The following is a 22,387-nucleotide window of genomic DNA, read 5'->3' on the forward strand; positions in this document are numbered from 1 at the left end:
ATACATCATAGCTGGCCTCACAATTTCATACTAAATTTAAAAACTATAATTAGTATTTATTCATATATTATATTTTAAAATCAAAGAACTACTAATCAGGATATAATTAAAGAAATAAGAGTTCATGTTGCTTTTAAAATATTTCACCAATTTCTCTAAAGGAAACACTATCTACAGATTTGCATCGAAGCGTTTCTTATGATAGTGATTTTAATCACTGTCAGATATCATCTATACTTATCTCATCTATGCCACGTCTATACTGTGCCTCGACCCCACTGTGCTACCGTTTTTAACTAGTATTTTATTTGGAGAATTTTTAATATATTTGTTACATCTCTACCCATAGCTCATAGATATGATATTATCATTACACATAATTTGATGCTTGTTAGTAATTTTTCATATAATCTAGGGTTACACCCTAAAACAGCTGTCATTAATCGTACACTATTATAATTTCTATGGCCAAATAATATCGTTATAATGACATCAATACTTTAACGCATTAATCATATAGGCTTAAATTATATAGTTCATAACTGATTTTAAGAACCTTTAAAATAATCAGTTTTTAGCAGAATTGCGGTTATTTAAAACAAATAATTTGATGTTCCGGATAAAATAAATATACATAAGTTAGTTTTTAACTTCACATGCATTTCCAAAATTAGATGTAATAAAATTAATATCACAACCCAGTGTACAATATCAAAATTATGCGTTTAATCAACATCAACAATTCCATCATAGACGATCTATTTAATAGTGTTGTGTCACCACCACTTTATTAAATATTTGTCTTTGCGATTATACATGTTTATAATTGATAGGGACATCCGCTAATTTTGGTTTATCAATTTTATTCTCTTCTATACCAAACTTATCACACGCCTCTTTAAATAGCTGTCCTTTATATTCTACAACGATATGAAAATCATTGGATGCTTCTAGGATTTCCCCCTTATCTCTTTGACTTTTGTATTTATAATAATTTTCGAGCTAAAATCATCATTAAATTTTTCATAGCTATCTACTATTTGACATTGGTTAATTAATTTTACTCTACTCAATGCATCTGCGTTACAATTCATTTTTCCTGGCTTATATTTAATTTCAAAATCATATTCCTCTAACTTGATTCTCCATCTTAATAACCTACTGCTGGGATCTTTAACATTAAATAACCACGTCAAAGATTTATTATCACTATCTAAGGTGAATCTAGTGCCAAAAACATATGGTCTAAAATGTTTTACTGCAAATATAATTGCTACAAGCTCTTTTTCAGTAGTTGTGTAGTTTAACTCTGCCCCATTTAATGTTCTTGATGCATATGCTATGGGCAAATCTTTACCTAAATCACCCTGACTTAATACAGCTCCCACCGCATAATTACTAGCATCACATGTTACAATAAATGGTATTTCGAAATTAAGAAATTGTAATATAGGATTACTACACAAACAATTTTTTAAAGTTTCAAAAGCTTCATTACAACAACTTGACCATTTATACTCAATACCTTTCTTTAATAAGTTAGTTAATGGTTTTGCAATCTTACTATAATTGGGTATAAAGTTTCGATAATAACCTAATGGTTATAATTAACATTACGGGGAATGGGAAAATTGTTTACACTTTCGATTTTTCTTTCGTCAGGTTCTACTCCCCTTTCAGATACTTTATGTCCTAAATAAACAACTTCTTTTCTTCGAAACTCACACTTGGCAGGTTGTAATTTTAAATTATGTTCTCGCATTCGATTAAAAACTTCCCTTAATCTTTTCTTATGCTCTTTTAAATCTGCTGAAAAAACAATAACATCGTCCAAATGGACAAGGCATTTAATACCCACTAAATTACATAATACATTATTCATTATCCGCTGAAATATTGGCGAACTATTCTTTAAGCCCATGGGCAATTTAGTATACTGATAATGTCCATCATCACTACTGAACGCAGTTTTTTCCTTTGATGCTGTACTTAAAGGAATTTGGTGAAAACCTGAAGCCAAATCCAGTACAGAATAATATTTAGAATTACCTAATCTATCTAACACATCTTGTATTAAAGGTAAAGGCATTTTATCTCCCACCGTAATATTGTTTAATTTCCGATAATCCACCACCAACCTATACTTTTGCTTCCCAGAGGCATCTAATTTCTTTTTAACTAACAAGATAGGTGAATTCCAAGGCGATTAACTTGGTTCAATTATACCATCTTGTTTCATTTGATTAATTTGCCTACCGATTTCATCCCGTTGACTATGAGGTAACCTATATTGACGCGTATAAAGAGGTAACTGTCCACTAGGCACTTTTATATCGTGACTTATAGAATCAGTACTCGTTAACTTATCCCCTTCTAAATAGAATATATCACCGTAATCTGCACATATGGATATATTTTTCTCTTCAGCATTTAAATGTTCTAAACGCAATTCAGACATCAATTTATCACGCCTATCTGACTCCAAGTAATTGTTATCTATTTTATTTTCAACATTTGTACTCATTACTAATTCTTCATTAAATATTTCATACTCGAAATCGCTTAAATTCAAAGGCTTAATCGCGTTTTTTCTTCCTCAGATAAATTAATTATATTAACCAGTATTTCTCCATCTTTAACAATATTTAATACATTTCCCACAATAACTTTTTCAGCAATCTCTTTACGATCTATTAGTACTGCTACTTTACTATCAACTATATTTTTATTTACTGAAACCGATGCTACATATTCCGACCTTGGTGGCAACTTAATCGAATTTTCCTTACAGAACGAAATAGTATTATTCTTTATGTTAATAATTGTGCCTTGTTCCTTCATGAATTCTTGCCCCAAAATACCCGCTTTTAAGAATGGAACCCTTTCATCAACTATATAAAATTTTATTACACCCAAATCAATTCTATTCACTTTGATTGGTATCTCTACTATGCCTATGGTTTCTACCAATTCGGCATTGATCCCACTTAAGTACACGTTTTCCCCAGGTATTAACTTCGTGTTATCAGTTAAACTTTTTAAACTAATAATGTTAACACTACTTCCTGTGTCTAACAAAAACTCTGTACAAGGATCTATAAAATTCGGCGACTCACACCTAATATGGTTCCCATCCATTTCTACAGTAATTAATTTTACATCATGCGGTTTTCTTAAATCTCCAACCTCTTTTGGAAAACTTTTCTCCCTTGGTTGACTAGAACTACTTGAACTCGACTCTGGGTCACTAGTATTATTATTTAGACTCTTTTTTTCTTCTGATTTCTGCATTATTTTTCTTAAACCCCCTATCTATTGTCCTTTTGAACAATATTCGTACACCACGTAAGTATGCTCTAACACAGTCTGTTTTACATTATTTCTATTTCTATTTCTATCATTCATTCTACAGTCGCGAGTGTAGTATCCTACCTTCGAACAGATATGACACCTACCTTTAAACGACGAATTAACCGGGTTATTAAACTTATTATTTTTAAAATTATTACCATTTAGTACCCGCGTAAATCGAACATGNTTTTAAAATTATTACCATTTGGTACCCGCGTAAATCGAACATTATTTAACCTACGCCCCTCAATTTGAGCTAGGAAATTTTTTTCTTCAACTATCGCATGTTGAATAGCGGAGTCTAGTGTTGTAGGGTGTTGGCTTTTTACCATTACTTTTATAGAAGATGATATACCCTCTAGAAATACATTTAATACCTGCTCTCTTAAACAATTTTTTATAATTAACGCATCTGGTAAACTTTTTCCTTGTGTGCTACAGTTAGAGACCTGACTTAACAAATTTTTTAACCTATTAGCATATTCTACTACCGATTCTTTATATTGATGTTTACAACTAAACAACGCAGTTTGCAGATAAGCAGCATTTTTAGGTCTTTCGTACGAGTTTTTTAAAATATTTTTTAATTCCTTCCAGGTATCTATAACTTTGTATTTTATTAAGTCATATGCTTGTCCTTGTAACCTCGTAATTATAGTTTTGAGCATCATATTAACTTGCTCTACTCTAGTAACCGATGCGACCAACTCGTATGCATCAATAAACCTAGGTAATTCTTCCTGGACTTCTCCAGTAAAAACGGACTAATTTTATTACATTATCTATTACTTTGCTAAACGATACCACTCTATCCCAATGTCCCTCACCAAATTTGGATTGTTCACTTGTTTTAGATTCCATATTTTCTGAATTACCTACTATAATTTCGTAAATTTGTGATTCGGATAAATTAACCTCAAAATTATCTTCCATAGACTACTATTAACGATTATTATTACGGCCTCAATTAACCACGTATACGTAATTTACAATAACTATAACTTATAATCAAAAGAACACGCGACAAATATACAATCAAACGCTTACGCTTTAGCCGACATTGAAACGATGTCTTCGTTTGCTTCTGGAATAGGAACTGAAACTGAAATAAATGATACTTCTCTGCACACGGCTTCACTTGTCCACTCTCCTTAGCTTCGTTGTTTTCTCTGTTCCTCGATGGAATTAATTTGGAAAACTCTGACGATGACGATGTTCCCGGGTTTCGGCACCAAAAATTTCCTGTGGCGGACCTGTAAGGCTCGCCTGAAGGAATTTTAATATTTATTTGTTGTTCGGGTTACCGTCTGGATTCCCTATTGAGCTATCCGCACAGAGTCCTCCAAGATGTATATAGGAAATAGTGATTATTTATAAAGAAATAAATTTAACATTCTCGATAGAAATACTGGTTATAAATAGTAAAATGTATTATACGAAAAATATTACGTTACAAGAGAAATATAACAATTAATATAAATGTATATATATAAAGTAAACTTTCATAATAACACTTCAAAATAAGAATATGCTTTACAATTATAATGTTAGTCCTATAACGGTAGACACTAGACACTAGACCAGTGGTCGGCAACCTTTTTTAATTCTCGGGCCACATTTACAAATTAAAAAGAGTTCGCGGGCCAGATAAAAAAAAAAAATTTATAATTACATTATTTATTATGCAAAAAAATACTATCTAAAACTTAAAATAATAATATGACTTATATAAAATACCCGTACCAAAAACGCAACGTTCAATTATATTTATACAAAATGATATTCAATTAAATTAATCGATTTAGAATTTAAAGCGGGCCGTATTCAATAGCCACGCGGGCCGGATACGGCCCGCGGGCCGCCGGTTGCCGACCACTGCACTAGACTGACTATTGCTGCCAAATAGTCATACAAAGAAATCAAGGGGACATCCGCATGCGGATTTCCCTATCAATTATAAACATGTATATTCGCAAAGATAAATATTTAATAAAGTGGGGTGGTGACACAACAATAGCTGTCAATGGTTTACTATAAAGCATTATAACCGTTTATTAACTATTGATGTACCTACCATATTTATTTACAGAAATAATGCTTATTTTACTAATATAAGTATTTAAAAACTTATAGGTATTTTAAACGTTAAATATAGTTAACTTATCAACACATAATATTCATTTAATCTCTACTCATATAAAGTAGATTAAATGAATATTAAATATATTTTGAACTTTCTTTCCACTTCAACTATACAAATTTTTTACACTACATTATTCGAATAAAACAGTATGTAATGTACTTAAAATAAACATAAATTAGTCAATCAAAATGAAACCAAATAAATTACACTCAAAAATAATGTTCTTGAATTTCTTTATTAAAAAATTATATTAACAAATTAATGAAATATAAATATTCTCTAATAATAATAATAATAATTTATATATCAAATTATAAGGTTTTTTTTTCTTTTTTTCTGTTGCTGGCCTGTCTGAGCCTCTGACTTAAGTATGTCTTATACTCTGTTTCAGTGATAATTTGTAAAATATAAACAACATCCGAAAAATTAATTAATTAAATTATAGTTATTATTATTAGTAATAAGAATATAACACAGGTAGCTGATAAGACTATAACCCTCCTCACCATTGACCATAGTACACATAATATTTATAATAAACACAGTAACACTAAGGCTATAGGTTATGAAAAAAAAATATGTGAGGTCCTAGAAATTTAGCTTACAATTATATAAAACTATGTAAACTACCGAACATTAAAAAAAAAATTATACTTGATTACATTGATAGACATTGGTGACAGTATACATTATTTATATGGTGGGGGGGGGGGTGATTTCATCAATCTCTTTCATTGTTTTTATTATTTGTTTAACAAATAGAATTTTGAAACTAATAGGAATTGAACGTTAATTTTTATCATAGAACAAAAGTTTTTTAATTTCAAAATATGATAGTGTGGATAATATAATTTGTGTGATTATTTAGTATATTACAGTAGGACTCAATTTACTAAAAACATGTTGAGCTACCAGTAGGCATTTTTTTTTAAACTCTAATTTTCACAAAATATTTATTTTAATGTATATAATAATTTTAAAAGGGTTCTCATTAAAATTTCTATGATCAACATTTTTGATCCATCTATTAGTTATTAAAGTAATTGGCGAGAGAACAGTAGTATGATATAAAATTTGTAACAGGAAGTTTTAAACATAGGTTCACTAAATTTAAAAAAAATTATAAGTATTGTTATACAATAAAATTTAGGGCTTGGAATAAATTAATTTAACTCCTCAAATATTTTAATAAATTTCAGGGTTTTTCCAATTTATGGCAATTATGATATCCTAGATGAGATTTATTTTTATGTACTTATTCAGAGTGGGAAATTGGTGTCTCACTAGAAACTTACATCCTCAATAACTTTTGATCCAGAAAATATTTTGGATAACTTTTTTTATTAACATTAAATTTTATGAATTTGAACTACATTAAAAGCATGTTAACTATTACTTGTTTTTTAAAATGCAATAAAAAAAATATACATTTATTTTATTATTTGTTTCTATTGCTGCCTGATTTCCAACACGAATATGTTTTTCTTCAAGAATTTTATAATAGCCTTTTTTTTTTACCCTTTTATAACAAAAGAAAAATTGATGAGATGATAACAAATTTATGATTGGTACTTATGGAGTAAAAATGCATAGTAATGAAATACTATGGCACTAGTGGGTTTAGCTTGTACTAGTGTATGTATAGTCTCTCATGCTAAAAACCCACTTTATGTATAGTAACGTTAGTTATATTTGCTGGAATAAAAATTATTAAGGATAATTGAATATAATAGTACAATATAAATATAATACACAGGTTTTTCAAATCTAAGGAATAAGTATTTTAGGATTAATTAGGAAATTTTTACAAGTTTTCATAGTTAAATTTTAAAATAAAATGTTGGTTACCTTGAATTAATTTAAACATTTTGTAATTATTAAAAGATAGTTTAGTCCTTTTCCAGTTACACTGAATATTTAAGCTATTTCATTACCTTTCATTTCCTAACACAATGTAGGTAGTTTTTGAGTTTAACTTACTAGATCCCACTTAAAGTAAAGTTATTTTCTGAAATTAAAAAATTATATCTTATAGAATGATAAATTGAGAATTAAATGTACAATCAATAAAAAAAATGGTAGCACAGTGGGGTCGCGGCACAGTGTGGACGAGGCATAGATGGGACAAGTATAGATGATATCTAACAGTGATTAATATCACTATCATTAGAAACGCTTCGATGCAAATCTGTAGATAGTGTTTAATTTTAAGAGATTGGTAGATTATTTCAAAAGCAACCATAACTCTTATTCTCTTAATTTTATCCCGATTTATAATTATAATATATGAATACATAATAATTATAGTAATTAAATTTAGTATGAAATTGATTTTCAATATTATAATATTGTAATTTTTACGGAGTTATTATAAAAATAAAAAGAAGTTATATTTTGCTTTACTTTTACGTATATAAAAATTTAAAGGGCTTGATACAATAATTTTTAATAAAAACATTTGTTACTTATGAATAAATACACTATTTTATCATAACTTTTAGCTCAATTGGCAAGTTTGAAATTGACATCATTAAATAGAAAATTTTATGAGAATTAAAAAAATTGTCCAAAAATTAAACATATAAAAAAATTATATTCAAAGGTAGTTTTATTTCAATACTAAGCCAGATTTTAATTTAGAAGGTAGATTAAACATTATAAACATTATTTAGAAGAATCATTATTTTTACTTAAGTTTTAAAAATTGAAATTGAACAAGCAACTTACCAAAGTTCAAATAAAATTGAACAACATAAGTGAAATATTATAGTAAATTACCTATAATTGAATTATCTTGATTATTGGAACAGTCTTTCAATGCTATCAATGCTATTCCAATGGAATCTAAATTCAGATGCAAATTTTCTTTATTATCAACTAAAATAAATAAAAGGTTCTAAATGAAAAAATGATAATTTTTATATTTAATTTAAAGTAATATTATCCACAACTTACTAGATTCATATGTTGGCATATCTGGCATTGAAAAAGCAATTTTATTTTTTATCTTTTTAAAAACCGGTTCATCATCAGAACTTAATAAATATTTATTAGGAACTATTAAACTTTTGTTAGGTTTTATGTGACACTCATCTGAGTTGTAATTGCTCAATACTGTATTACTTTCATTAAATATTTTTTTTTTTAAAAAATACAGAAAAACATTTATAACATATAACATTTCTACAACATACAATTATTTCATAGAAGTATATCACAAATAAACATAAATAACTCAACAAAATATTTAAGTTCCCATGCTCAAGAAGTCTAATATGATAAGTAGCCTATTACTTAATCTTTAAGTTGGCTAAATATAAAGATTCAATGTGCTGAATCAGGTTATAATTTCTTAAAGTACAATCTGCTTACTAAAAAACCGTTCTATGTTGCAATTCCAGATCTTCCAACTAGGTAAGTGATCAATACTTTTTTTTTGCAAATTGATTTGCATTTACATTACCCGGCCAATAACACTTATAAATGGAGGTTTCCTTGCAAAAAAAAATCCAACAAGAAGACACTATGGCTAGTGCAAAATTATCCTCAGGGAACTCGATCAGAACATATTTAAAAGTTTGAAACTCAAGGCTTCGATCATTAAAAGTTGAATTAGACGAAGGCATTTTAAAATATTATCAAAAATACTTAGAAAATTAAAACAAAAAAAATAATTTCGATTATAATATACACATTAAAGTTAAACATAATATTGTCGTCTTTTTCATTGTTAATACAAGAAAGGGTACCCTAATTTGTTACTTGACAAAATATTTCTTGTTTAATAATATTCATTTGTGATATTATAAATATCATAAAATGTAGATAACAAAAAGTTGTTTGAAGAAAAAGAAACTGATAAAAAAAGTTCTATTGATTAAATATTTCAGGATAAACAATATCTAATTTTTTTATATCAAATTAAATATGGAGAAACATTTAAATAACCATAATGAAATATCCCATAAAATTAAAAGTTAAAATTTCACATTTCTAAAATTTTTTTTAAAATGAGGAGTTAATGTTAAAACAAAGAATAGTTTATAACTAATATAAATTTTAAACTTTTTATAACTTTAATAATTATATTACTTATTATTTTTAAATGACACACTGAGCAAAGAATTATAAGGATTGATCCTTATAATTCTTTGCAATTTTTTAGTCAATTTTATTATATAAAATTATTTTAATTTCCAAAAATGCTCTTTTTGTTCAATTTGATCATTTGCCTACTCACAGGATTATAGTCTGTTCCAATTTCTTCTAAAAATTAAACACTATCTACAAATTTTCATCAAAGCGTTTCTTTATGATAGTGATGTAAATCACTATGTTAATTTTAATGTGATGTTAATTTTTTTTTACATATTTTTTAACAACTTTGTAGTTATAAATATTTGTAAAAATTATTATACATAAACTGAAAAAAGCCCTAGTAACTATAGAAATATTATGAACAATGATTTTAAAAAGATGAATAATTTTGAATAAAAAACCTTTTTTGGACAAATCTAATGTGTTTTTTTTATAATTTAAGTTACAATGAAAAAAATTATTGCCCTAATGGTCAAAGGATCAATAAAACAGACAAGTTCATTTGGTTATGTTAGACATTTTTTGACAAAAATAGATTACATTAATAAAAGAATGGAAATTATAGTACCATCGTTAAGCACAGATTTTGCTTGCACACCACTATCATTAAATAGTTATATCAGTTTTAAGGTAACTAAATTTAGATAAATTATGATGTATACAAGTGCTTTGATATTTAAAGCCTGAACTAATTTATAAGAATTTTTTTGCTTTTTACTGTGCAATTCAAATCCTTGCATCACCAAAAGCAACAGAAAAAAAAGAAAATGTTACAACATCATTTTCAAACATTTGATATAATTTCCGGGCTATTCTTAATATCATATAATGTACATTTCTTAATTTATCTTCCTAATGATGTACTAAAATATGGTAACATCAATTACTTCAATGATTTTTGGTATGAAAATTATTTAGGCAGATTAAAAAATACTTAAAATCTAGACGTTATGCTATAACAGAAATGTATAATATGCATATATGTATAAATGTATAATTACAGAAGACAGATCAGCACGTGATGAAAAATGTTTACTTTCCTCAATAGATTTTCCCATTTATAGAGAAAAACACAATAATGGACCTTTACTACATATAACAGGAACATATGAACAATTTATGTGTATTCAATTTGAACATTTTAAAATACAAATAAGAACTAAAGAAAAAAGAAGTAAATTTACCCATCATGTTGATTGTATAATAGTAAAAGACTTAAATATTATTATATTTGTTGTGGAAAACTTTATTGAACAAAATAATTGCATGCATTTTGTAAGACGGAGATATCTTTTCATTATTGAACTTTTCGGCAAGGCTGATGACATCAATATTTTATCATTCAATGTTGGGGTATATAAATGCAAAAGTTTGGGACAACTAGAACTCTTTACTTTTAATCATGAAAATGATTTTAATAAAGCCTGTATAGAACCAAATCCACTACACAATGATATGGAAAGCTTTGTATTTTTTAAAATATTGCATACATGAAATACTTAGTTATATGAATAAAACATTTTTACATGTTAATGTAATCTTTAGTTGTAATATAAACTTCAAGACATCATTTGCATTTTTAATATTTATTCCATCATAATTTACAGCATATGAGAAAATGGATTTAAGTTTGAAGAACTATTTATGATTTATCTTTAATAGTTTATATTAATTATTAAATTCTAGCGACGATTACTAAAAAATTAAGCAAAATATTCGAAGTAGATAAAAATGTTGTGATTTAACATTAATTATGAATTATTATTGATAAACGGTAATGATAAAAGTAATTTGTAATAACACATGACTTTTATACCACAGTAAATTACGCTTAAGTTATAATAGCTAGTTTATAGTTTACCTAACTGTTTCACCAATTAAATTTTGAATATACAAATCGAAATTAGTTGATTTTGGAATTTTATTAGGGTAAATAATGTATTCATTAATGAATATATTACTACTTTCTATTATTAGAGAAAGTAATTTTAAAAAAATCAAACATAAATATATTCATACAATAAATTAACGTTGAACCATTGTGTAACAAACAAATTAATATAAACATTTTTTTTTTAATTACGCTAGAATAAACAATTTCCTTCCATCGTAATATACACTATCTGGCGAAAACATTTTGTATCTTTGTATAATAAATGTAAAGAAAAATATACCATGGATTAAACATAAAATCCACTATTTATAACCGTCATATTAATTGCATTGTACACAATCTAAAAATTAGCTGAACGATAATTAATTACTAAATAATGCGAAAAAAAATATAAACCATCCACAGCTTTAAAATACACCGTGGATTTAGTGTTTATAAACGTATAATTCACAATGATGCACTTTGGGTTTCTCCACTATTGGCAAATAAAGAGCTAGATTAAAAAAAAATGTTATTAATGAAGTAACTAAGGTATTAATAAAAAAAAGTTGTTTTGATTTGTCTAAAAAAAAATCGAGTTTTAAGAAAAAAAAAAAGTTGAAATTTACTGTTTTCAAAATTGTAATTTATTAGATTTCATATATTTACCATGAAAAAGAGAAAACTTTTCAATTTTGAGGATAATGTCTTCAAATAAATATGAGTTTTAATCTTTCGACGTATCAAAAAAATAGTGACGGTTACAAAAAAAAAAAAAAATAACACCCTCTCAGTTATGTATCAAAGCTAAAATGAATTTTAATTTTAAGCCCAATGAATGAGAATGCATTTGTTTTCTAATTTCTTCATTATTTTAGTTGTATTATTAATATTAAATGTAAGGTTACTATAATGAACTTGAACTAGTCACTTTTATAATAACTTTCTTGTCACTAAGTATAAGTGACTTATAACGATTGGTACGGGAGATAGCCTCTCACAAATGTGTCTGATATAAATTTTCCAAGCACTTTCTAAAAATTATTTAAAATTGAGTCTAATGATGGTGAGAGCAATGATTTTTTAATATAATAGTGAGTGTGAGAAGAGGGTATGCCTGAATATAGACTCCTCACAAATTTTTACTTTATTTTTTGTATTCAAGTATTCTTATATAACTCAATCGTGTTTTTATAATCTAATTATTTAAAATCAAATATTCACAGTAGTAACATTTAAATTTTAGGCCCTTAATAACTCAACTATATTGTTATTCAAAAAGTGATCTTACAATTTGTATTAAATATTTATCAATGTACTTCAATTCAAAAATCTCATGAAAAAAAACATTTAAAATTATATTACTTTATTGTATTTACATAAAAATACATAGGTTGTTTTTATTACCTGTCTTAAATAAATTTAAATAGTTATAAACAAACAAATTCTAACGAGAATACCTATGTTAAAAAATATATAAGTAGAATTTGCATATCTTGACACCTTATTATTTTACTTTAATTTGAATAAAATTAAACAAGACAATCTTTATAGTCTCACTAAACCCATTTTCACTTTGGATACTGAACTGTATATATATTTACATTAAGTTACAAAAATAAAATGCATTATTTTATAGTTTTTACTAAATTATTAATCATATACAAAAAATGTATGAAATGAGAAGTTTAACCAAGTATTATAGCATATACATCATACTATTGACTACATTAAAAATATTGTTTAGTAATATTAAACATTTGTTGATATTGTAACATTAATTCCTAAGTTTCCGTTATCGGCAAATAACTGAGCAGTGCTAGTATCAAAAACCAAACAATCAGAATTAAGTATTGCTGTTGAAACTCCTTCATGTATACTTCTTGGAGTAGCTTCCCATGCTAGTCTTCTTCTATGACCATTAAGTTCTAAACGATATGCAAAATTTTCACACTGTTTTCGGCTGCCAATTAACTGAACAATAGCAAAAAATTGTTGATGACCTTCATACTTTTCTTGTTTTTCCAAGACCAACATAAAATGATGTCCAAAACATGACTGCATCATAACCCAATCTACTGCACCAGGAAGATTTATATCTGTCGCTAAGAAAACTATGTCTTCACCTTGTAATGTTGTTATAGATTTATGAGCAATCATTAAATGTTCCATTACTTGTTCTAAACCTCCTTGCCATTTGCATGATGCACCTGGACATGGACAAGTATATGGACGACACTCGCATAGTTCTTCATGTTCAACTTTTTCTGAATGTAACAGAGATACTGGACAACCTGATGAAGAATACTTACAAGGAAACATTACTGTCGAAGCTACTTTTTCCATAGCTAAATTGCGAATGTTTCCAAGTGGACCACGACAAGTTGGACAACAGTTCAATTTAGGTCGACAAGTACTACAAACTAAATGTCCGCTTTGGCATTGTAATATGGGAGGTAACACATAATCAAAACAAACTGGACATTCAAATAATGATGCTAAATCTGCCGATACAGATGGTGATGAGTTTGATCCAGCTCCATTTATAATGTGAGTATTATTTCCTCCAACAGCACTACGGCGTTTAGTTCCACCTCCTCCACCACTAGGTAATAATACACTAACATTATTGCCTCCAGCAGCTGCTGAATTACCAATCGGCGGTCCATTATTATTTGATCCTCCTGATCCACTCATCCTAATTTCTTGATCAGCCACTAGATGGTGGTGATTATAATCTACAATGCAACTATTATTTGAAGAGGAATTGTTTTCGGCCATGTAAATCTATCAATATATACAAAAATAACAACAATTATGAACAACATGAAAATGTTATTTATTAATAAGGGTGCCAGAATTCTTCAAATGGGATTTAGCAGGTACCAATTAGTAAAATCTTTATATACGTTATGTGGTAGCATCAAATCAATAAACAGAACTAAAAAATAAAATACCTCGTGCATATTCAAGCATTGTTATCCACGGTTTTTAATTAATTTTTAATTGTATAATTCCAATATTTTTCAACTTGAAGATGAGCGATACTTGAAATTTGTGTTGTCTTGAAATAGTCAACATAACATAATAAAGAAACACTTCGAAGTAGAACTAAACATAATTAAAAATCATTTTACGTTGAAATAATATCACAGGAATAATTGAGTTATATCTTTTATTATAGTAATTATATATCCTTCATAGTCAGAATTGACTAATAATACGTTATACCAATTAAAAGTTGTAGGTGTTAAAATAACTATTCTTCAAATAGAACATAAGTATAAACACTGATTGAACTAACTAAAATAAATATATACTAAATATTTTAATAATTATTATAATAGTAATATATATTTATTTTTCGATAAGAGACACCAATCAAGTCAATACTTACTCAACGAGATTACATGAATACAGTGTAGCCATTTATTTTACACACTAAAATTTAATTTTTGTATTCGATAAACAACACAAAACAGGAAACATAATATACCACTAGGGATCGAAAATTCCTATTAAAATGTGTTAAAAAAATAGTATCACAGTGGGGACGTAGCATAGTTAAGACAAGTATAAATGAAATATGGCAGTGATTAAAATCACTATCATAAGAAATGGTTCAATGCAAATAAAATAGTGACTGTAAATAGTGTTTAATTTTAGGAAATGGTGGATTATACCAAAAACAAAATGAACTCCTATTTTCTTCATTATTCTTGAATAGTAGTTCTTTGATTTAGAAATATAATACATGAATAAAAATTTAATATAGCAATTAAAATTGATATTTAAAAATTTAATATTGTAAGTCTATAAAAATTGGAAGGTCTTGAAACACAATGTTCAAGAAAATATTTTGTTGGTAATCATCAAAAAATGGTATTAATTCCTGATGTAAATTCCTTATTTATAAGGAATTTACATTAGCGTTTAAAATATACTTTTATTGATCAATTTTTCAAGATAATTTCAAATCAACAATTAGATATTTTCAAATACCACTAATTTTAGCTTCAATGCAAAACTGATAAAGTATTAGTTTTATCATGATGTGTTTATTAGCTTCGATGCGAAGCTGAGAAGGTATTAATTTTAATATGACGTGTTTTTTTTTTGTATCTGTTACCACTTTTTCTTAGCTCTCACCGAACCGATTTCTTTCAATATTACGTCAAAAGATCACAAATCATATCTAGTCGAAGACATTAAACTCAAAATTTGAAAAAATTTCCCTCATTCCCCGTAAACGGGGGAAATCCCCAAAAAATTACAAATTTAAAAATCGCTAATTTTCGAAATTTTTTAATTTTTTTTTACTTAAAATTGCCCTATACTTGTTTCTTATTAGCCTAGGGGCTTTTTGGGTAAATCCTATCCTACGTTTAGTGACACTTTATATTTATTTTAACGCATAAATATGTAATAAACCAAAAAGAAAAAAGATAAAAAAAAAAGTAGAATCTATATTTATTATATAATAATAATATGTAGGTTTAAGGGAAATTAATAAAAATGTAAAATTGTAAATGGTAGGTAGGTAGTAGGTTTATGGGGAATGAATAATGGAGGATAAAAATGGCGGTGATGTGGATTTCACTATTGAAGTTGTGAATTCTTATATTGTACCAAAAGAAAATCTAAGGGTTGATTCTTAGTCAGACCAAAGATATAATACAGCGTATGTATGGCCGAATAATAATAAAAATAATTAAATAAGATAATAAATGGCGGAGTAATACATGTTTAAATGTGGCAAGATATGTAAGGGTGCAAAGAATATAATAATATGAATAAAGAAGAATTCAGAGGGGTGAATAAACGGAGTTTAAATACATGAGGGTAATGATCAAATAAATAAAAATGCACACAAACGTTGTGACAAAAATAATGAACTGATCTCGGGGTTGAACAATATTGAATAAATGAAGTCAATTATCCTACAAAACTTTATTACCTATCTCAATGGTTTATTACGCAATAGAGTATTTATAATTTGAAAGCGGGAATTTAAATTTGTACTTACCTTGTATCCCACGTAGTGTAATGCTTATTTTAGACAATCCAATGTTGATTATTAGTTCACACTGTATTTCACACGTTGTACACTTTGAGTTCGACAGTAAATATGACCGTTTGAGAATAAAGCGTTTAATTATAAATAATACGAAACCGTTACACAAAATCTATGACTGTATTATTACATGCAAGAGATTCTATACACTCTATATTTTTATAATTATAATCAAATAATATATCTTTAGTTGACTTTGTAGAATGAGTATATTTTTTGAGAGATTATATTTTATTGAGAGATCGACACTCAAGATTCAGAAATATTTATATCTACGTAAAAGATTTGTCAAGGCGGAATTGTGGTGGCCCAATGTGTCCCGGTGCTAAAATAAAGCACCTTGAAAGGATGCGGCACTATAATCACCAAGACAAAAATTAAACACTAAAAACATATATCTGTAAGTTACTCTGTGCTGTCTGCCGGCGCGATGTTCGTTAAAACAAAGACATTAAACCACAGAAGATTAGCTACCCAAAACACATAGGCTTACAAATATATTCTAACCTAACACACCTAACTTTAAAAATCTTTAATTGCAACCTTTACTCTGTCTGCCGGCGCGATGTTCGTTAGAACAAAGACATTAAACCACAAAAGATTAGCTACCCAATAAGTATAGAGTTGCAATACACTTAGTCATGTAATAAATATTTATCATTAACTGAGAAAATTAGAGTTGATTCGGTTTTATAATATATATAAAAAAAAATGTTTTTGTTTTAAAATATTAATTGACATTTATTTCCATGGTAAAATAAAAAAAAAATATTATTATTTAATGAACAAATTAAATTAAATTAAAAGATTCACTAAAACAAAATTCACTTTAAAATCTCTAAGTGTCATTTAGTTTTTTTTTAAGAAAAATATTCTAAGTCCAAATAAATTAAAAAATCGACTAAGTCCCAGAGAGTAGAGTGTCGCAGATTTTGTGTATTTTAAAATCGCCGAAAGAACTGATTTTAATAGGAAAAAATGGGTTTTTATAGTAGATGAGGGTCGTGTAGCGATCCCTAATGTGATCTTAGAAACTATGGATCTTAATTAATAGTTAAATGTGATTGGCTGGACCTAATTGAGAACCCACACATGGGCGTGACTTTGAATCTGTACGATATTCAGATTTAATTGCCTAATTTATTGATTATTTTAAGTTTTAAATAAGGGAACCCTGTTTTGGTGATCTTGTAAATTCATAATATATGACATACATGTACAAAAGATAACATAATATAATATTTTAATATTATAAGTAATAATATAATATTACAAATAAGAATTCTGTTGCACATCTCTCACGCTAAAAGCTAAAAATTATATTAACTCTAAAAATAATACAGTAGAAATCCGATAATCCGGCACGTTCGGGACCGGCTCCGTGCCGGTCTATCGGGCGGTACCCTTTCCTTTTAGTGTAGGCTTTGCTATAAGAACAATTACGTTAATAATTAAACTAAAAATACAGTATGCAAATACAAAAAAGTGTCTCCTACTGTATTCTACTGTTCTACTGTTGGATGCCGGATTATCGGACTTATACTGTAATACAAAAATTATTATCAACATGTTAAATTTTGATTTAATCCTTTCTCCATTTAATAGTCAAATAACAATTAAAAGGATTCTAGTTAAATGAAAGTAGTTATTATTGTTTTAGCTTCGATGTGAAGCTGAGAAGTTATCAATTTTACTATGATGTTTTTTTTTGTTTAATTTTTAATTTTTTGTGTTTGTTACCACTTTTTCTTAGCTCTCACCGAACCGATTTCTTTCAATATTACGTCAAAAGAACACAAATCGTATCTAGTCGAAGACATTACCCTCAAAAATTGAAAAAATTTCCCTCGTTCCCCGTAAATGGGGGAAACCTCCAAAAAAATTACAAATTTAAAAATCGCTAATTTTCGAAATTTTTTCTACTTTTTACTAAAAACTGCCATAACTTTTTCAAAAATGAACAAATCAATATTATTTTTTTTTTTATAGATACCTTAGGTATTTATCTATCATTTTATATATTTATGTGAACATTTGACCCTTTACTAGCCCACAGGAAGGGTTTCAAAATGGTAACTTTTATACAAAAAATTAATTTTTTCAACTTAACTTTTGAAAGTGTTCCGGAAATACTAATAGTTTTATATATATCTTAAATTAAAGCTTATGTAATATAGTTTAATATTAAACAAAAAATTGGACTTTATTTTATCTTCATGGTGAAAATAGCTATCGAATGCTATTTTTGTGTGAAAATTCTCAATTTTATATTTTACATTTTTAGCTTCGATGTGAAGCTGAGAAGGTATTGGTTTTACTAAGATGTGTTTTTTTAGCTTCGATGCGAAGCTGAGAAGGTATTAATTTTACTATTGACATCATTAAATAGAACTTTTTATGAGAATTAAAAAAATTGTATCGTTAAGATTAATATGAATATAAATTTATCAGAAAAGCTCAATATTTTTTTGCATTTTTATGGTANCAGTCAGAAAGTTTTATAATTACTATTTATTGTAAATTTATCAGAAAAGCTCAATATTTTTTTGCATTTTTATGGTAATAGATAACTTAAATAGAAGTAATAGTAATAATTTCCTAGGAACTTTTGTTGTTTGTTGAAAAGATTCTATAATTGAAATATTGAGAACTTAATTAATTTTAATGATTTTCTTTAACTAAATGAACCAATTAAAACAAAGTTGTTAAAAAAATTTACTCAATTGAGCGTATTATAAAATATGATTATATTTGTAAAAATCCATTGTTAATTCAAGAGAAACTAACAATCATTTTTTAGCTTCGATGCGAAGCTGAGAAGGTATTAATTTTACTATGAAGTGATTTTTTTTTTTTTGTGTCTGTATACGCTCAATCTCAGCTCTCACTGATCCGATTTTGNTTTTTTTTTTTGTGTCTGTGAACGCTCAATCTCAGCTCTCGCTGGACCGATTTTGATGAACAATATGTCAAAAGATCACAAATCGTATCTAGTTGAAGNTTTTGATGAACAATATGTCAAAAGATCACAAATCGTATCTAGTCGAAGACATTACCCTCAAAAATTGAAAAAATTTCCCTCGTTCCCCGTAAATGGGGGAAATCCCCCAAAAAATTACAAATTTAAAAAACACTAATTTTCGATATTTTTTCATTTTTTTTTCTTTAAATTGCCATAACTTTTTTAAAAATGATCAAATCAATATAATTTTTTTTTTTATAGATACCTTAAATATTTACCTATCGTTTTATATATTTTTGTGAACATTTGACCCTTTAACAGCCCACAGGAAGGGTTTCAAAATGGTAGCTTTTTTACAAAAAATTAACTTTTTCAACTTAACTTTTGAAAATGTTCCGGAAAGACTGACAATTTTATATATACCTTAAATTAAAGCTTATGTAATATACTTTAATTTGAAAAAAAAAAATTTGACCTCTGGACTTGTCTTCATGGTGAAAATGACTACCGTATGCAAAAATATGCTATTTTTGTGAAAAAATTCTTGATATTATATTTTACATTTTTTAACATTATGTTGCTATAACTTTTTAAAAAATGCATGAATCAACTTTATTCTTTAATGATAAATACTTTATATATACTTCTTTCATTCGACATACTTTTTTTTAAAATCGGACCATTTCCCTTTATACAGGGGGGGTGCAAAAAATGGTAGCTTTTTTACAAAAAATTAACTTTTTCAACTTAACTTTTGAAAATGTTCCGGAAAGACTGAAACTTTTATATAAACCTTAAATTAAAGCTAATGTAATATACTTTAATTTGAAAAAAAAAAATTTGACCTCTGGACTTGTCTTCATGGTGAAAATGACTACCGTATGCAAAAATATGCTATTTTTGTGAAAAAATTCTTGATATTATATTTTACATTTTTTAACATTATGTTGCTATAACTTTTTAAAAAATGCATGAATCAACTTTATTCTTTAATGATAAATACTTTATATATACTTCTTTCATTCGACATACTTTTTTTTAAAATCGGACCATTTCCCTTTATACAGGGGGGGTGCAAACCTTTTAAAATGCGTATAGAAAGTAGAACTTTTTCAACTTAACTTTTGAAAATGTTCCGGAAAGACTGACACTTTTATATATTATCTTAAATTAAAGCTAATGTAATATACTTTAATTTGAAAAAAAAAATTTGACCTCTGGACTTGTCTTCGTGGTGAAAACAGACATCAAAGTTAAAGAAAAACGTTTTTTTGTGAAAAAATTCTTGATATTATATTTTACATTTTTTAACATTATGTTGCTATAACTTTTTAAAAAATGCATGAATCAACTTTATTCTTTAATGATAAATACTTTATATATACTTCTTTCATTCGACATACTTTTTTTTAAAATCGGACCATTTCCCTTTATACAGGGGGGGTGCAAACCTTTTAAAATGCGTATAGAAAGTAGAACTTTTTCAACTTAACTTTTGAAAATGTTCCGGAAAGACTGACACTTTTATATATATCTTAAATTAAAGCTTATGTAATATACTTTAATGTGAAAAAAAAAAATTTGACCTCTGGATTTGTCTTCATGGTAAAAATGACTACCGTATGCAAAAATATACTATTTTTGTGTTAAAATTCTGGGTTTTGTATTTTATTTTATTTTAAAATACCTGTCAAGGGGAGTACAGATTTTCATAAATATTATATAAATAAAAAATTAATATAGCATAGAAAGTTAAACTTATTTAAATTTGTTTGCTTCTTTTAAGTCGAGAAAAATAACATTGAAATTTGAACTAGCTTAAATGGCCAATTTTTTCAGTCGATGGTATCAATGTACGATTGCCGAGTTGGTAAAACTTATGTTTACACGCTTGGGGTACAAGGTTCCAACTCTCGTATGGCAATGATCTTTTTGCATTTTTTCTTAAATCTTTTTAAGTTAGTTAACTCGTTTGATTTTTATCTCATTTAGATTCAATAACTTCAATATAGATCAAGGATCCCATCACTTTAAAATCATTAATTTCTAATGTTTTCAAAATATTTATTAACGAATGAAGTTTGATATGATAGGTTTCAACTACAAAATTAAATCATTTTACTTTGTAATTTAATAATTTTATTACTCTGTTTGTGTGTGCTACTATTAGACTATAATATTCAAATTTTTTTCTAACGTGTTGCTATATAAATCATTTCTAAAAAAAATGATTGTTTTTTCTCCTGAATTAACAATTGATTTTTACAAATATAATCAAATTTTATAATAAACTCAATTGAGTAAATCTTTTTAACAACTTTGTTTTGATTGGTACATTTAGTTAAAGTAAATCATTAAAATTAATTAAGTTCTCAATATTTCAATTATAGAATCTTTTCAACAAACAACAAAAGTTCCTAGGAAATTATTACTATTACTTCTATTTAAGTTATCTATTACCATAAAAATGCAAAAAAATATTGAGCTTTTCTGATAAATTTACAATAAATAGTAATTATAAAACTTTCTGACTGCATATTGATCTTAACGATACAATTTTTTTAATTGTCATAAAATTTTCTATTTAATTATGTCAATGTCAAACTTACCAATTGAGCTAAAAGTTATGGTAAAATAAATTTTTTTTTTTTATTATAAACATTTACAACAATCAACTTTAAACGATTAACAAAATAGGTTAAATATGTCATTTTCCTTATTTTTAACTTATTAATAATCAAATTAATATTAAATATTATATCAAATCAGTATTAATTTAAAACAATTTTTTTTGTTCTTAATTATTTTTTTTTATATGTAAAAACTATTTTTTAATAATATTAAAACTTAGAAGTTATAGAAAAAGTCTAATTGCACATTTTAAAA

The 22,387-nt window shown here is 26.7% G+C and overlaps 2 protein-coding genes across 2 annotated transcripts; both read right to left on the reverse strand.

Annotated features, from left to right (window-relative positions):
* Positions 1–5,720: 5,720 nt before the first annotated feature.
* Positions 5,721–9,306, reverse strand: LOC126908105 (uncharacterized). Its single transcript, XM_050689991.1, has 4 exons — positions 8,867–9,306; positions 8,450–8,677; positions 8,273–8,371; positions 5,721–7,502 (listed from the first exon to the last, which is right to left on the reverse strand). The coding sequence occupies exons 1-4, from the start codon at positions 8,946–8,948 to the stop codon at positions 7,474–7,476; spliced, it is 438 nt and encodes a 145-aa protein (XP_050545948.1). The 5' UTR covers positions 8,949–9,306; the 3' UTR covers positions 5,721–7,473.
* Positions 9,307–12,820: 3,514 nt separating this feature from the next.
* LOC126908094 (E3 ubiquitin-protein ligase SIAH1A) lies at positions 12,821–14,769 on the reverse strand. The gene is made up of 2 exons (XM_050689974.1): positions 14,423–14,769; positions 12,821–14,252 (listed from the first exon to the last, which is right to left on the reverse strand). The coding sequence occupies exons 1-2, from the start codon at positions 14,429–14,431 to the stop codon at positions 13,218–13,220; spliced, it is 1,044 nt and encodes a 347-aa protein (XP_050545931.1). The 5' UTR covers positions 14,432–14,769; the 3' UTR covers positions 12,821–13,217.
* Positions 14,770–22,387: the final 7,618 nt, after the last annotated feature.

The sequence above is a fragment of the Daktulosphaira vitifoliae genome, unplaced genomic scaffold, assembly GCF_025091365.1.
Source record: "Daktulosphaira vitifoliae isolate Bord-2020 unplaced genomic scaffold, ASM2509136v1 Scaffold_5, whole genome shotgun sequence".
NCBI lineage: Eukaryota > Metazoa > Arthropoda > Insecta > Hemiptera > Phylloxeridae > Daktulosphaira > Daktulosphaira vitifoliae.